Source organism: Anabrus simplex, chromosome 6, assembly GCF_040414725.1.
Source record: "Anabrus simplex isolate iqAnaSimp1 chromosome 6, ASM4041472v1, whole genome shotgun sequence".
In the NCBI taxonomy this organism is placed as follows: domain Eukaryota; kingdom Metazoa; phylum Arthropoda; class Insecta; order Orthoptera; family Tettigoniidae; genus Anabrus; species Anabrus simplex.
The window spans coordinates 1,381,988-1,400,520 of record NC_090270.1 but is presented as its reverse complement, the minus strand read 5'-3'; the positions used below and the strand labels follow the sequence as shown (position 1 = coordinate 1,400,520).

The following is an 18,533-nucleotide window of genomic DNA, read 5'->3' as shown; positions in this document are numbered from 1 at the left end:
CAAGTAGGGCAACATCCTGCTTCATGAATTTACAGAGCTCAGAACACTTTAAGCAAGCCTCGGACCTATGGGAGTAATGGAGTCCCACTCCCATTTGACAGGCGAGGGACTCCTTGGAAACAACTTGGCGAACGAAATGGATTTCGATGGGGAGCTATCAATATTAATGGGGCTTATGGAAGAAAGAAAGTAGAACTGGCTGAGTCAGCAAAGAGGATGCATCTGGATGTGCTACGAGTAAGTGATATTCGGGTAAGGGGAGATAATGAGGAAGAGATAGGAGATTATAAGGTGTACTTGACGGGTGTTAGAAAGGGAAGGGCAGAGTCTGGGGTAGGGCTCTTTATCAGGAATACCATTGCACGCAACACAGTTTCTGTTAGGCACGTAAATGAGCGAATGATGTGGGTAGATTTGCCAGTGGGAGGAATTAAGACAAGAATTGTGTCTGTGTATTCACCATGTGAGGGTGCAGATGAGGATGAAGTTGACAAGTTTTATGAAGCATTGAGTGACATCGTGGTCAGGGTCAACAGCAAGGATAGAATAGTGCTAATGGGCGATTTCAATGCGAGAGTTGGGAATAGAACTGAAGGATACGAAAGGGTGATTGGTAAATGTGGGGAAGATATGGAAGCAAATGGGAATGGGAAGCGTTTGCTGGACTTCTGTGCTAGTATGGGTTTAGCTGTTACGAATACATTCTTCAAGCATAGGGCTATTCACCGCTACACATGGGAGGCTAGGGGTACCAGATCCATAATAGACTATATCTTAACAGACTTTGAATTCAGGAAATCCGTTAGGAATGTAGGAGTTTTTCGGGGATTTTTTGATGATACAGACCACTATCTGATCTGTAGTGAACTAAGTATCTCTAGGCCTAGGGTAGAGAAAGTGAAATCTGTCTGCAAACGAATAAGGGTAGAAAGTCTCCAGGACGAGGAAATTAGACAGAAGTACATGGATATGATTAGTGAGAAGTTTCGAACAGTAGACAGTAAGCAGGTTCAGGATATAGAAAGTGAAAGGGTGGCATACAGGGATGCTGTAGTAGAAACAGCAAGGGAATGCCTAGGAACAACTGTGTGTAAAGATTGGAAAAGGCGAACATCTTGGTGGAATGATGAAGTGAGAGCAGCCTGTAAACGTAAAAAGAAGGCTTATCAGAAATGGCTCCAAATAAGGGCTGAGGCAGACAGGGATTGGTACGTAGATGAAAGAAACAGAGCGAAACAAATAGTTGTTGAATCCAAAAAGAAGTCATGGGAAGATTTTGGTAATAACCTGGAAAGGCTAGGTCAAGCAGCAGGGAAACCTTTCTGGAAAGTAATAAAAAATCTTAGGAAGGGAGGGAAAAAGGAAATGAACAGTGTTTTGAGTAATTCAGGTGAACTCATAATAGACCCCAGGGAATCACTGGAGAGGTGGAGGGAATATTTTGAACATCTTCTCAATGTAAAAGGAAATCATCATAGTGGTGTTGCAAACAGCCAAGCTCATGGGGAGGAAAATGATGTTGGTGAAATTATGCTTGAGGAAGTGGAAAGGATAGTAAATAAACTCCATTGTCATAAGGCAGCAGGAATAGATGAAATTAGACCTGAAATGGTGAAGTACAGTGGGAAGGCAGGGATGAAATGGTTTCATAGAGTAGTAAAATTGGCGTGGAGTGTTGGTAAGGTACCTTCAGATTGGACAAAAGCAGTAATTGCACCTATCTACAAGCAAGGAAACAGGAAGGATTGCAACAACTATCGAGGTATCTCATTGATTAGTATACCAAGCAAAGTATTCACTGGCATCTTGGAAGGGAGGGTGCGATCAGTCGTTGAGAGGAAGTTGGATGAAAACCAGTGTGGTTTCAGACCACAGGCAGGCTGTCAGGATCAGATTTTCAGTATGCGCCAGGTAATTGAAAAATGCTACGAGAGGAATAGGCAGTTGTGTTTATGTTTCGTACATCTAGAGAAAGCATATGACAGGGTACCGAGGGAAAAGATGTTCGCCATACTGGGGGACTATGGAATTAAAGGTAGATTATTAAAATCAATCAAAGGCATTTATGTTGACAATTGGGCTTCAGTGAGAATTGATGGTAGAATGAGTTCTTGGTTCAGGGTACTTACAGGATTTAGACAAGGCTGTAATCTTTCACCTTTGCTGTTCATAGTTTACATGGATCATCTGCTGAAAAGTATAAAATGGCAGGGAAGGATTCAGTTAGGTGGAAATGTAGTAAGCAGTTTGGCCTATGCTGACGACTTGGTCTTAATGGCAGACTGTGCCGAAAGCCTGAAGTCTAATATCTTGGAACTTGAAAATAGGTGCAATGAGTATGGTATGAAAATTAGCCTCTCGAAGACTAAATTGATCAAGAAGTAAGTATAAATAACCACCTAATCGATACTTTATTAATGCCTCAGGCAAAACTGAATAAAATTAAAACTTACAGGACATGTTTCGACCACTTAGTGGTCCTCTTCAGCTGTAAGTTTTAATTTTATTCAATTTTGCCTGAGGCATTAATAAAGTATCGTTTAGGTGGTTATTTATACTTACTTCTTGATTAAACATCGATACAGTCATGAAATGGACAACTTGTAAGACTAAATTGATGTCAGTAGGTAAGAAATTCAACAGAATTGAATGTCAGATTGGTGATACAAAGCTAGAACAGATCGATAATTTCAAGTATTTAGGTTGTGTGTTCTCCCAGGATGGTAATATAGTAAGTGAGATTGAATCAAGGTGTAGTAAAGCTAATGCAGTGAGCTCGCAGTTGCGATCAGCAGTATTCTGTAACAAGGAAGTCAGCTCCCAGACGAAACTATCTTTACATCGGTCTGTTTTCAGACCAACTTTGCTTTACGGGAGCGAAAGCTGGGTGGACTCAGGATATCTTATTCATAAGTTAGAGGTGACAGACATGAAAGTAGTGAGAATGATTGCTGGTACAAGCAGGTGGGAACAATGGCAGGAGGGTACTCGGAATGAGGAGATAAAGGCTAATTTAGGAATGAACTCGATGGATGAAGCTGTACGCATAAACCGGCTTTGGTGGTGGGGTCATGTGAGACGAATGGAGGAGGTTAGGTTACCTAGGAGAATAATGGACTCTGTTATGGAGGGTAAGAGAATTCGAGGGAGACCAAGACGACGATGGTTAGACTCGGTTTCTAACGATTTAAAGATAAGAGGTATAGAACTAAATGAGGCCACAACACTAGTTGCAAATCGAGGATTGTGGCGACGTTTAGTAAATTCTCAGAGGCTTGCACACTGAACGCTGAAAGGCATAACAGTCTATAATGATAATGTATGTATGTATGTTCAATAAAACTGTACCGTCAGCACCGAACTTGGGAATGTAAACATGGAGTTTACTATTCAATGGTCTACATGAAGAGTACTACGTATTCCTTTACTCGACAGTTAGAAGTTATAAGTGAGAGGAGGAATGGGACTTGACTAGAATAGAATGAATAGAATAGATTTATTTATCATCAACAGGTTATTTCCCCAATTAAAGATGATTCAATAAAACATAATATACAACAAATACACCTTAAGTAAATAACACTAATTTCCTAAAATAATAACCAAATTCAAACTAAATCTACAGACCATTTTTATATGCATATTTACAAAACCTTAAATAAATTAAATAAATAAATAAAACTCAATCTCCTTAAAAAATTGACATTAAACTACAGCTAGTAACATTTACACATTTACATATCTTACATATAGGGCCTTACATTCGTGAGGTCATTAGGGCATGTCTGATTTTAGACGGGGGTGAGTGAAAAAGGTCCACTGATTCACCCACCTCATTCAGTGATGTTAGTGCCCTCACAAGCCATGAGTTAGCCCGCGCCACAGTTCTCACTTTAGGCAGATGAAAAATATACCTTTGCCTAGTATTGCGACGAGGAACATGTAATGGAATCAGCTCCAGTAGTGTTGAGCAATCCACTCTGTTCGTCAGACACTAATAAAGAAAGAGGGCATTGGCACATCTGCGGCGTGCAATGTCCTCATGCTGATAGTCTCACAAAAAGACTCGTAATTGGACGAAGAGAGAGAAATATCCAAACCCTTGTAGCCGATCCATTTCATGAACCTTATTTGGACTCTTTCCAAGTTTTGTATTAAATACTGCTGAGAAGGCAGCCACACCTCGCAACAGTATTCTAACGATGGCCTGATTAGAGTGCAAAACAAAGTTATTAGAGTTCTAGGAGAAACAAATTTGGCACAATTTGGTACAATTTCTTTTCAGAATGCCAAGTAATTTAAACCCTTTCCTAGAAATCTTGTCTAAATGTTTCTCGAAGGAAAGACTGTAGCAGTTTGAAAGTGTCACACCAAGATCATTTATTTCATTCACACAAGCTATTTGGTTATTGCATAAATGGTAAGGGTAATGGTTCCAACTTGCGTGAAAATGTAATTGCGTTGCATTTTGAAGTATTCAAACCAAGCAGCCACTTTGTACACCAGTTACTTAGTAGGTTTAAGTCAGACTGTAGCAACTTACAGTCCAACTCACTATTGATTACCTTAAAGATCTTTAGATCGTCAGCATAGAGAAGGCAATTACTGTGTTGTATAACTGATGTTATATCATATATGAATATGACAAAGAAAAGAGGGCCCAGTAAAGAGCCTTGGGGGACACCTGAAATAGGGTGGTACGGCTTTGACATAATACCATCAGCCTTTACTACGCAAATTCTATTAGTGAGATAGCTTCTAATCCACTCCAAAGCACTTCCTCCTATTTCATATGCTGACAATTTGGTGAGTAGAGCATCATGTTGAACTGAATCAAAGGATTGGCAGAAGTCCGTATAAACAACATCCACTTGTTGCCTCCTATCGAGAGATTCAGAAATGAAATTGATATACACCGCCATGTTGGACACAGTAGAGCGTTTCTGTACAAAACAGTGCTGCGCTATATTAATATACAGTGAAACTGAACTGTACAATCTCTTATACATGATCTTCTCTGCCACCTTTGAAATTAGGGACAATAACACAACAGGCCTATAGTTATCAAACACCGTTTTGTCTCCTTTCTTGAACAATGGTATGCCGTAACCTTTCTTCCACTCACACGGAAAATACCCTGACGAGAATGACATATTTATTATGATGCTAAGTGGCCTACCTAGCTCAGATGCACATTCTTTCAATACTACTGCGGGTACGTCATCTGGACCACATGATTTGGAGGTATCCAAAGAAGCAAGAATTGAAGATACCTCTGCTGGAGAGGTCAGTATTGAAGTTAGGCCTATATCACACACGGACGAAGCGGATAGATAACAATGTGCGGCAGGTGAGTGATACTTTTCAAAGGTATCTGCAAAACTGTCCAAGATGCTCCTCTTGTCCTGTAATTCTTCCCCGTCCTGAAGCATAGTAGATGGCAGGCGAGATGACCTCCGTTTGTTGTTTACAAAATTCCAGAAACTCTTCGGGTTGGCAGCTAATTTAGATTCCATCAAAGTTATATAGTTTCTGTATTTTTTGAGCTGAAGACGCTTAAATTCACCGCGTATGGTCGAAAATTGCACCTAATCACTATTATGGCCCTTTTTTTTAAAACTTCCTTCCTGCCCTCTCCTTTTCTTTTAATTTATCTATTACCTCAGAGTTGTACCAGCATGGGTACTTCCGCGTGCTAACTATCCGGGACGGTACAGTATCTTTCATTACAGCGCGAAGGAAGTCGTAGAAAAGGGTTAACGCCTCGTCTACGGAGGGGGAGTCCTCGATTAAATTCCAGGGACACAACGAAAGGAGATCTCTCATTTGAGGAAAAACGGTCTTAGTCCATGCGAACATTAACTTCCTTTGCGGTACGGGGTGCATAACTCGCGGTAAAGACAGAGTGAATTCTACAGCTCAATGGTCAGAAGTAATTACCTTTTCCGTCTCAAAGCAGTCCAAGTGTCCACAGTATTGATCCGATATTAGAACAAGGTCCAAGAAGTTCTCGTTTCTTGTTGGGAAGTGACACATTTGCTTGAGTCTGAATTCACTGACGATTTCAAGAAGTAAGAAGACATCCGCACATCTTTGTTTTATAACGGGACCAGGATTCCAAGCCAAATGCCTGATGTTAAAGTCTCCGCAAACTACAAGAATGTCCTGAGGGTTTAAAACAGCTGTGACGTTGGCCAGGGTTGCTCAAAGATTACTCATCCTAGCAGTCACTTCGTCCGGTGGCAGGTAGCAGCATACTATAAACACAGACCTCCCTATGTTGGGGTGGCCTTGACCACGAGACACTCCCAGTCTCCCGCCAGACCTGGCCGGGAAGCTGGCCTTAGAGCAGATTTCACAGCAACCATAATCCCTCCACCTTTCACTTTGCTACTATGTACCTGATGTTTGTCTTGACGAAACACACAGTAATCAGTAGACAACAGTTCATTATCACCAACAGAATCATTTAACCAACTTTCAACTATACACATACAATCTTTGCTGGCGTCACTGAAAGCGAGGTTAAAGTCCGTCAAAGAATTACACAGGCTACCTACATTTTGGTAGAAGAAATGCATACCGTTGTCATGCTGGGGTCCTGGGTTCAGATGTATGTCGCCGGACAAAGCCAACAGAAGCACACAAATCACTGAACCAGATGTCTTTAGGCTAGAGTTCGTCTGTTGTTTTCTCTGGTTGTGACGTCACCAAATACATAGTTCCATTTAAAGCCAGTACGTGGGCCGAAATACGAAGCTCCGAACCATTCCCAAAAGCGTTTTCCCAACGGTTTTCATATTCCATGTCGAAGTCTAGCACATTCTCATCCCGGAGGCAAACTCAAGTGGACGTGATACTACATTTGAACACTACTAATAGACAAAAGACATGGAGCGATACAGTCAAACGACTACTCCCGGACGCCATCTTCTCACGCACAAACAACAATATCAAACCAATTAAGAGTCCACTTTATGGTGGGTGCCTGAATGTTGAATCCTAGTTCTCATATGCACCATGGAAGTTATGGTGCTAGGCACACAATTTACAGGCGAATGTACCACGTTCAATGTTTGACAGCCTCTATGCCATAGTTGCCACTTCACAATCACATCCCTGTTATGTAAGTGGTGTAAAAATGTGGCAAACTGTGCCCAGCCTAGCACTCAGAAAACACTGAGGCTGTATATTTTATGACAGAGGGGAATTCTATCAGTCATTTGAGAAACCCATATATTCATTTTTTTGTTGAAGACAGAATTATCATTGGATTCTTCTACAATGAAACAAAAAAAGTAGAACAGAGACGTTTGCTTATTATAGCTACAGATTTTGGTTCAATTCTCTTTCTTATTTAATGGAGTATGGAGAGTTTTATTCGTTTTTGTCTTCAGAAGTGTCAAATTGTTCAAGTGACCAATTCAATTAAGTTTAAATACAAAAATATTAGACTTTTATTGAGCATTTCTTATAATACACTCCGTCATATGGAGCCAAGTAATGGAACTTACAAGAGGAGAATGTTCTTCAGAATCCAGCAACCACTCAGGTTCGGCTTTGATGAAATCTGGATCCTCCATTATTTTGATGAATCTATAAAAAAGATACAGAAGAATATGAGCACAAGGCAGTTAATTCACAATTCTCGTACCTATACTTAATACTTTCTGACTTTATAGCCTGTCTGAGTGGCTCAGATGGTTGAGGCGCTGGCCTTCTGACCCAACTTGGCAGGTTCGATCCTCGTTTTTAAAGGTGCTCAAATACGTCAGCCGTGTCAGTAAATTTACTGGCAAGTAAAAGAACTCGCATGCGGCGTCCCTGAAAGATGCTAGGAAATAATTTTCATCAGTTGCTATGACATTAAGGTAAGAAAAGGAAGATCACTGCCTGCTTTTCATTTCTTTCCTGTATTTTATTCTTGTGGCTGAGAACAATGGCTTGGTTCTGTGGTGGTCACTGTACACCAGCATCACCATCATCAGTGTGCTCCGATTACTGGTCAACAAGTATGTGGTTACAGTTTGTCATGTTTACCAAAGACATCGTCAGACATCTTCACATCTGCTGACAGAAGATTGTTCACCCTACAACAACTCTATGGGTGATAAATTAGGTGACTGAGAACTCCATGTTCACTACATACTTCTTGTTCCAATGAGTTCAGCACCAGACGATACTGCACTGCTCCTATCTCATTGTTACAAAGGCAGCCTTCTTTTTCCTGGATGATGGTTTAACCCAAACTTCTCAGTCCACTGCACAAGTTTTCACTAGTCTTTGTGTTATTTGACCCACTGAACGTTAAATAAGGTGTAACTGATAAGCTTTTCAGTCTGTTGAACAATAAATATAACGTACATGTAAAATAACACTATTACAGTATGGCATCTTTTCTTCTTGAAAGAACATCAGAGTTTATCAAATCACAATTTAAAAAACATATATAAATTGTTTAGAAATGCTCATAAAGTCAAAATCAGGGACTGAAAGAAAGAGCATCTATTAAGAAGAATCCTTCTACTTAACTTCCATATTGACATCAACAAGATCCACAGAACAACTTTAAAGAAAATCTCTTAAATTGTAATCTGACACCTTTTTCATAAATTCATCCAAGAACATTTTCACGTAATTTAACGTTTTTTACAAAGTTTTCAACGAACAGGGTGTGTACGTGTCTTGATATCCATCAATGATTTTTTAATGTGTACAATTTGTTTTTAACATACCACAACTACCAGGTGAATAACTTGTTTAGAATTTTAGCTGCAGATAACCCTAATAATGCCTGCAATATATACAAGGCTATTTAATGTGGAGAGCCTTGACCAAGTATTGAATACGTGAACCCTTACAATAATTTTGTATAAATACTATTAGAAAATGATAAATGAAATTTTACGGACATATTCAAAGAATGGACAATTGAATACTTAATACAGTGATCATTAAAAGTCAAAACTGGACAACTGAAATTGAAAATGACCTTCAACAAATCAATGTAAGAGGTGAAATGATATGGGACAGTCCTAGCTTTAGGACATTGGTGAACAATCCAAGATGAGATGGACAGAAGAATGGAAGAGGATGAAGGATTCTGGAAAGAGAAGAAAGTAAATGGTGCTCCTTAGTAGGCACAACATAGCATTCATGGGAGAGTGGGTTCTAAAGTTTATAATTTCACCTCTTGAAGGTCTTTTCAATTTTGATTATCTCGTTATTCTTGACTTTTAATGAGGAGACATCATTTTATTAACTATTTCATTGTCCACTCTTCGAATATGTCCATAAAATGTAATGGTGCGGCTGAATCTTAATTCAGGCCACAGCTGGTTTCTTCCCTACCACTGCCATGTGTTGGTGCAATGTAAAGCAAATTGTAATCAACAAAAAAAAGAAATTGATAGGAATAATGATGATGTGATGTCATCCGTTCAGTCTGATCCGACCCTCGGCGATTCTATGAATAAGCACTCTCCGAGTTGTCCTGTTCCACACAGCCTCCTTTAGTTGTTCCAGGCTGAGGGTTGTGTCTATGCTAATTGTGTCTAACCAACGAGTCCTCTGGCGACCTAGCACGATTGGTTTTTTCAATAATAATGACAAGTAACTAAATAATTCCAGTTTATGCAGTCACTAATTATGACAAGAACAATTACATAAGGACTAATAATATAAAAAGTAATAGTAATCCAAATTATTGTTATTATCATCCTAAATTACACAAATGTTTCTTATATTCACTCTTGAATGACATAATGAATATACTTCAGGCAATGCCTTGCCACAGCATAGCACGATGTTGAACACTGAATGATTGGTACATCTGTTAGGCTTATTAGCGTAGGTGCACTTGTCAGGTGTGGTTGGAATTCTACAAATAATGTCAGTGAAGTGTTTTATATGTTTCATGTGTATTTTGGAGTATGAAGAAATGTTGTAGCGAGTCCAGTATTATAAAGTTGAGAAGTAGAGAGGTTTTTAAAGTTGCTGGTACTAAGAATCAGGAGAAGAGAAGGCAAAAGAATTCCACCACATCGAGTTTATCTAATTTAAGTGAGAATAGCGAAATGGCTGATAGTAGGAAAGATCAATTAGCAGCGATAGGTGAGGAACCGAGTAACCCGTCTCAAATTCAGAATGTAGGGGATCAAGAGGAGGCTTCCATTCGTAGTATGCTTCAGTTGCTTCTTAGTAAGAACGAAGAGTTGAAGGGTGAATTGTACAGTAAGATGGATAGTCAGAGTAATGAATTAAATTCATTGAGTGTTGAATTAAATGCCGTTAACAGTAAAATCGATAATAATAATGTTGAACTGTCCAGTAAGATTGATAATCAGAGTGTTGAATTAAATTCAGTGAGTGTTGAACTGTCCAGTAAGATTGATAGAGTAAAGAACTGAAGAGTGAATTGAGTTTTTTAAGTAATGAAATATACAGTATTAATAGTGAATTAAATTCAGTTAGTACGGAATTGTCCAGTAAGATTGAGAATCAAAGTAAGGAGTTAAATTTAGTGAGTGTTGAATTGTCTAGTAAAATTGATAGTTTAAGTAGTGCTGTGAATGGTAGAATAGATGAACTGAACCAGAAGTTTGACCATCAAAGCAGGGAAATTCAGGAAGTCAATAATAAGGTAGAAGCTCAATGCTTGGAATTGACTGAGAAAATTGAATGCCGATTTAATGTAGTTAGGAAAGACTTTGTTGAAAACAGCAAGGAATGTGATAAGAGAATAAAAATAGTGGAAGATAAAGTCGAAGAAATAGATAGAATTAAATCCAATCAGAACGTTTTAGCGAAGCGTATAGATGAGAAGGATGAGAAAGTGGAAAAAGACCTTAAGTCGGTAAAAGATGACCTCAAGTCAGTAGAAGGAAATGCCAGAATGGTAGTTGAAGAAGGAATTAAAGCATGTCATGTAAAGTTAAGGAAGGAGATCAGTCAAATCCAAGTAGGTAGCAGCATATGTAATAGGTACGTATCTTGTACGAAGGACTCTGAATTACCCAAGTTTAATGGTCGGCAGTTTAATCCGATGGAATTCTTGAAAACGGTGGAGAAACGGTTTTCCAAGAATCTTGACGATGGTTTGATTGAGTATGGTTGATGAGCTGTTGGATGTTGCATTTGTTGGAGAAGCGAGATCTTGGTTTCAAGTTTATAGACAAGGTATTTCGAGTTTGGAGGAATTTAGGGAGAAATTTAGTTCTAAATTTTGGAGTGATGCTATTCAGGGAAGGGAAAGAGATCGCGTGCTATTTGGCAAGTATAAACCTCAGGAAGGTGTATCTATGACGGAGTATTTCTTGGCGCATGTTCTGATCAGCCAGAATATTGAAGGTCTAGCATCGGAGAGAGATACAGTCCGCCAGATGTTGAGGCATTTTCCTGAGAAGGTCGGATTAGCTGCATGTATGCAGAATATTGTTACGATTAAAGAATTAGAGCAGCCGTTAGAGAGGTTTGATGCTTCGGAAGGGCAGGGGAGGACTAGGCAAAGTGAAGATAGAAATTACGGGGATAATGGGAGACAAGGTAATCAGCTAGGGGGAGATAGGAATAATCAGAATTTCAGTCATTCTAGGCAAGGGAATCAGGGTGGTAATTCCGGAAGGGGAAACAGACACTCTAATCAAGGAGGTAATCACCAGGAATATTATGGCAGAAGACCTAATCAAGGGGAATCAGAAAGTAGGGGGCGTACGGATGAAAGACCTAAAGATCAAGTGCAGAGACATGATAATAGTGAACAGTCCACGTCAAGTAATTTAAACTGGAATCGGACTTCTTAGTTGGGTCAGATAGGCAGTCCGATACCGAAATTCCTATTCACGTGATGAAACAGGTAAGTTACGAGGTAGACGTGAAAGAGGAATTATTGTATGACCATGTATTTTGTGATCAGGGAGATTTTCAGAATAGGGGGCGTGATGAAGGTAAGGAAGCTGTGTCGGATGTCTTACTTTGTGCTAATGGTGATGGTAATAGCGGTGTTGCGATCGATAATCTTGTGGAAGTTTCTGAAATTGGAAGTGAAGTTTTTTGTGAAGTTGATGAAGGTTGTTTAGTAAGTGAAGAGTGTTCACGGAGTATACATCATGAGGATGTTTTTGTCGATTTAAGTGTACGTGAGGAGAGTAAAGTTAGGTCCATTATGTGTGAAAATGGTGACTTTGAGATTAATGAAACTTCTGATAAGAGAGTCGAAAGTAGCAGTGTTGTTGGCATGAAAGTGGTGCAAGTAGGAGCTGATATTGAAGGTGGTGAAGATGGATTAATTGTTGGGTCATTAAGTAGTAATGACAGCAATTTCGAAGTGTATTATGGTAAGAATTTCTGTAATCGAGTGAGCGTGAGTGAAAATGAAGTGAGTATGTTTGACAAGCGAGTGCGTAATGTTTTATTTAAGTCTGAGAGTTGTGTGAATGATTTGAATGATGTGCTGTGTGATATCGATGTGGAATGTGTGAAAAAGTATATGATCTGTTTGCTTGCATTAATTATGGTTTTGTGGAAGAGTAAACGTAGTGAGATTCCCACGCATTTCAGAAATAGGGATTTCCTTTTTATGAATGTTCCGCATGAAATTTTGTATGATTCTTGTGTGACTGGATGGTACGAATCTTTGCGTGTGAGATAGAGTGTATTCTAGAAGTAGTTAGTTTTATTACGGTACGCATTCCTCGCTTATCGATGCCAATGTTAAGTTTATGTATAGTTTTTTTCATTTATATCAGGGTCCGTATACTGTGGACAGTAGAATAGGCAAGTGTGCTTATCAGCTTCTAACTTCTGACGACTAGGTCCTTGGGACATTTAATATCTATAGCCTTCGCAGATATAAGAGATAGGATCTGCACCTTGGATGTATATATTATCAATTATGAGTTATGTGTACAGTAGCAAGAAGGGATTGTGTTCAATGGTATATGAAACAATCGGAGTTGTGTGTATATAGCCATATTATTATTATTATTATTGTTTGGACAAATTGTATTTCGTGTGTGCGAATACAATGCAGTAGACGCAATGTATATATCATTATTACAGTAAATTATGTGTTCAGTTATGCCATTATAAGGTTATGTATGAAGTTCTGTTTTATGGTGAATCATAATATGTGATATCATCGATTCACCAAGGGGGCGTTATGTGATAGTACATATATCACACCCCCAAATTATATGTAGAAGTTAGAGATATTATTGTCAGTATTCGATTTATTATTATTATTATTATTATTATTATTATTATTATTATTATTATTATTATTATTATTATTATTTCATTTGTATACTTTGTCATTTATATTTATAAGCTGGAAGATATCCACATATATAGGTATGAGTAATTTGTTTTGCACGAGTGGGAAAACATTGCTTTAATAACTCTGGTAATTTGAATGAGTCATATGGCTACCCCAGTGTCTGTTGTGATGTACTTGTGTCGGGAAATTCATGAGTCATGTATATATCCCAGCCTGATGAGATGAGCTTGTTGTTGTACCAGGGAAATTTGATGATTCATGTAAAACTCCCAAGAGTTTGTTATTGTCTTGGGAGGAAGAAGTAGTTCAGGGCTTGGTCTTGAGAAGAGGATCACTCATGATTGGTGGGCAAGCACCAATCCAGACGTCTCATCTGAGAGGAGGGGGATGTTGATGTCTATAAAGGTTGATGATACGGCGGCAACCTGGAGATTAGGATATTGTAAGAAATATTGTGAGAGTGATTGTAAAGGAACGAGAAGGAACTACTACAACTACAAGCAGTAACACTGTATGAAGGAACGACAACTGACGCACTGTACGGGAAGGAAGTGGTGCTGATACACGGTACTGGAGTGACACGGCTGCAATGGACTGGACTTCAAACGAACGTGGAGCGTAGTCTTGTTATGTTTGTGGAAAGTGACTGATTGTGGAGAGTGCTAGCGCATTAAGTATTGTAGCACTTGTGGCGGCCTAGCATTATATGTTGGTGAAAGCTATCTCAGACTTTCCATAAATTTATATGTTGAGGATCGACAGACGTGTGTATATATCTTTACAACAAGTGTTAAAATATGTGAACACAGTAGTACAAGGTACAGTATCTGTGTGATGTGATAACTGCCGATTATGAGAATCGGTAAGTCGAATTGATACAGAGACAGTGAAGGGTATTTATCTTCATACATGTACATTGTTCATCGGACTATTTACAAATGGTAACATAGTTCTCGCTTTCGTTTTCCCACGGTTTTCATTATTGTTGTTGTAAATATGGAGTCTTCCAGCAATATTTTATGTGTGTATTATATGTATAATGTTGTATGTTGATGAGGTGCTCATGCACGGAATTTGTTCAGAATATAGTTAGCTATTTTAGAATCAGTGTTATTGATGAACCTAGGTGCAGTTCCTACCTAATTAGTCGTTTTCAGGAGGTTAGGTAAGGCCTGCAGCAGATGTACCAGTACGCAGCATTATGTACACGCCCTGGGATATAAAGTTTATCATGCTCTTATCTAAATTCGAGGGATCCATTCTGGTGAACTCTGGCGCCCATACTACGGACATTTCGGTTAATTATGCTTATTAATTTTATTAAGTTTTTGAGTAATTTTATTTATATATATTTTTATTCATGATTTTATTTATTATATTCATCAAAAAAAAAGTTACACATGGTTAGCATCACCAGCATCACGTTGGAAGACCTTTGTAGCAAATAGGGTAGCTTACATTCAACAGTCAACGAACACTAGTGACTGGCATCTCATCACAAGATAATCCGGCGAACTTGATTTCTCAAGGCGTCAGACCAGCAGATCTGCAAAACTCAACCATTTGGTGGTCAGGACCCGCCTGGTTGTCCACTTCTGAATTAAATTGGCCGCAGAACAACAATGTTGAGGATTCGCTCGCCATAGCAGAGCAGCGACAATCATCCACACTATTAGTAGTGACACAAACTGGAACTATTGAAAAATTCTCATGATTAATAAGACTGCAATGAGTAATAGCTTATTGTTACAGATGTTTGCATAACACTAAGCATGCCAGGGACAAGACAATTGGACCTTTAAATGTTGAAGAATTGGAACATTCATTAGAAGTCTGCATTCGTATTGCACAAAATGCAACCTTCTCAGAAGAGATCGGAGACCTGAAAAACAGAGGCGTAGTCTCTAAGAAGAGCCAGATAAGGAACCTATGTCCCTTCTTACACAACAATACTCTAAGTGTCAGAGGCAGGTTGAAGAATGCATCGATTCCATTTTTATCCAAACATCCAATACTGTTGCCATCAAAACATTATCTTACAGAGCTGATCATAAGACATGAACATCTTCAACAGTCCCACACAGGACCTGGATTGTTATTGACTTGTCTTCGGGAAAAATATTGGATCCTGAATGGTAGAAATGTGATAAGACATCAGATACACAAATGCATAAGATGTCACAGATTAAGAGCAGTAACAGCGCAGCAAATCATGGCCGACCTACCCAAGCATCGTGTGCAACCAACTCGACCATTCAGCACTTGTGGTATTGATTATGGTGGCCCTATTCTTTTACGCCCCATCAACAAAAGGAGCAAAGTGCGAATAAGGGCATATATAGCATTATTCGTTTGTTTTTCTACTAAGGCAATTCACCTTGAGGTAGTAAGTAGCCTTATCAGCGAAGCATTTCTAGCTGCCCTGTGGCGATTCATAGCTAGAAGGGGGAAACCTGTTGACATATACAGCGATAATGCAACATTTACCGGAGCTGACAAGGAACTGCAAGATCTTCATCAGCTCATGTCATCAAACCAATTCCAGGAGGAAGTTACAGACAGCATGAGTAATAAAGGTTTTAACTGGCATTTCATACCTCCACGAACCCCGCATTTCGGTGGAATCTGGGAAGTAGGTATTAAATCAGTAAAATATAATTTGTGCAGAGTTGTAGGTAATGCAGCTCTTACATATGAAGAAATGCTTACACAAATTGAAAGTTGCTTAAATTAAAGACCGCTCACATCTCTGTCCTCTGATCCCACAGATCCTAAGGCTTTAACACCAGGACATTTTTTGATCGGAACCAATCTATCCTCAATCCCTGAACCCAGTCTGACACTTATTCCCAGCAATCAATGAACATATTGGAAACGTCTTCAGAAGATAGTGCAGCATTTCTGGTCCAGATGGTACAAGGAGCACCTTACTCAGTTGCAGCAGAGGCCGAAGTGGGTCAGTCAGAAACCCAACCTTAGGGTTGGAACCATGGTCGCAGTCAAGGACGATAACCTGCTATCACTGCAGTGGAAGCTTGCAGTAGTCCAAGAACTTCATCCTGGGAAAGATGGACTTGTCAGAGTAGCGACTGTAAGAATGACAAATGGTCAATTCAAGCGACCCATTGTGAAACTCAGTCCTTTACCTACTGAATGAACTATCTGCGTAACTGTCAGTGACAGTCTGAGTGTGGTTGTTTTTTTTTTTTTGTTGTGTGTGTGTGTGTGTGTGTGTGTGTGTGTGTGTGTGTGTATGTTTTCTTGTGACATTATTTCAGTGTGTAAAAACTTGTAGTATTTCTCTTTGTTTTGATTGTGAACAATCAACAGGGGGGAGAATGTTGTGTATCAATAGTTGCTCATCAGGCAGCACTCGCATCCAGCAATGTGTTCCTGAGGCGCTGGGGGGTGACTTCCGGTAGAGAGAGTCTCAGAGACTTTTAGATAACATGGTTGGTGTTCTGTGACAATTATTCTCTTTGGATACACGCATGATCCGAGTAATGCCTCACGAACATCATGTAATTCAATTGTTAACTTTTTCAGAGTACATAATCAATGTTAATAAACCAATATGAATTATATTTTATGCATTATTAAGATCCGAGTGATTATTTGTGCCAGCTCAACTTCATGGAAACCATTATACAGTCCACTCAATAACTTGTAGAAGACCAATGTACTTGAATGTTGTTCTGTTTCTGATTATTATTATTATTATTATTATTATTATTATTATATGGATTATTTGACAAAACATAGACGTGATATTCTGTAACTTCTGTTTATAATAAACAAATGCTTATAATGAATGTCTTACCTTTATGAGCTCTTGCAGAACGAACACAATACTTCACGTTTCCACAACTGCTGTATATGTCTTACCTTTATGAGCTCTTGCAGAACGAACACAATACTTCACGTTTCCACAACTGCTGTAGGCTACTGATGGAAACTGGTGACATTATAGCGGAAAACTTTAAATCTTCAAAATTTCTACCAGTTGCAAAATACCTCAATGTCACCGCTAATCCCCCTGCGACCTATAAACAGCAAGTTTGTATTTTGCCTTATTAGAAAAGGCTTTACCATTCCTAGTAATTTCGCGAAAGTACCCTCACTCATTCGGAGATAGTTCTGATAATCTTCTGCTTCGGTATATTGTATTTCCCACAACAACTTCATATGAGAATACTCTTCTCTTTTTCTAAGCCAATCTTTCACCCATCGTGAATGGTAAGCAAGTGCACTAGTACTGACGAAAATATTGACAGTAATAATGATCATATAAGATCACTACAGTACTGATGCGTACTGTCATTATTATTGACTCAGTATTACTAATCAGTATTACTGACCGTGCAGGGTCTGCTTAAGATTTTACAAGTAGTAATGCCGTGGTGCTCAGTTTACAACCCAACAGTGTACAGTTCGAAAGCAAGACCTGTAACTCCAAAATGCCGTTATGATTATTACTAACCATAATTCGCTTTACGGAACACTGTATGTTTCATATAATTCTTACAAATACATCGAAATGATCTATCCATGGATTGAAATTTAAGAATGCCAAATTATCTTAAAACTACACAAGCTGAATAATTCTACTTGCCCTGTACGATGGTTCAGATATTCGGTGAACATCTGGAAGAACTGGAAGGATTTCAATCACTTTTTATCATGTATACTAGGTTACCTGACACTTTGCTGGTATACTGTGCTTCAGTTCAGATGTGATACCGGTAACGATCAAAGAAGTTCAACTTACTTTCTGGTTGACAATACCCGTGTTCAAACGGGATCGAGCCGCGCAAAAGTTCAGAACAGGTTATATTTTCCAGCGCACGCATCCATCGCCCTCTACTATGACTGCGCTAATACGCCTTCGCAATACAGCAATATGAGCGATATGGGCCTAGTTCCCACCACCGCTGCTTCGCTGGCATTGAAACACGATTGTTCATTAGAGCACACGTTAAGTGTTTTGTATATTTCTGTTCAAATATATAGCCAATCACTCAATAAACATATTTGAATCACATCTTACACCTTAATAAAGAAAGTCAGTGAAGAACGTACCCCTCTGCAGCGGTACAACCGTGCAAAATAATGTTAACGGTAGGTAGTCAATATTGTAGAAAATAAATTTCATACACTTTTCTGTTTAAGTGTTTCGCGTTCTCGCGTTCAAATCTTTCAAAGATCTATGTTATTTATGTAGCTATGTTATTTAAGAATACAGGAATAGCATAGTCAC

At 38.9% G+C, this 18,533-nt stretch overlaps 1 protein-coding gene across 4 annotated transcripts in view; it reads right to left on the bottom strand.

Moving 5' to 3' along the window:
- LOC136875413 (gastrula zinc finger protein XlCGF7.1-like) overlaps positions 1-18,275 on the bottom strand; it is a 77,149-nt gene extending 58,874 nt beyond the window's left edge. For 2 of the 4 annotated variants that reach the window (XR_010860424.2, XM_068228026.1), the window contains exons 1-2: positions 18,045-18,275; positions 7,515-7,596 (exon numbers count right to left, since the gene is read on the bottom strand). Coding sequence is in view for 3 of the 4 variants with exons in the window: in XM_068228026.1 (XP_068084127.1) it covers positions 7,515-7,583 (69 nt within the window). In the remaining variant the exon portion in view is untranslated. Of the gene's footprint in view, positions 1-7,514; positions 7,597-17,096; positions 17,524-18,044 lie in introns of those variants that run through there. The other 2 variants (XM_068228027.1, XM_068228028.1) reach the window with 2 other exon arrangements.
- Between the last annotated feature and the right edge of the window lie 258 nt (positions 18,276-18,533).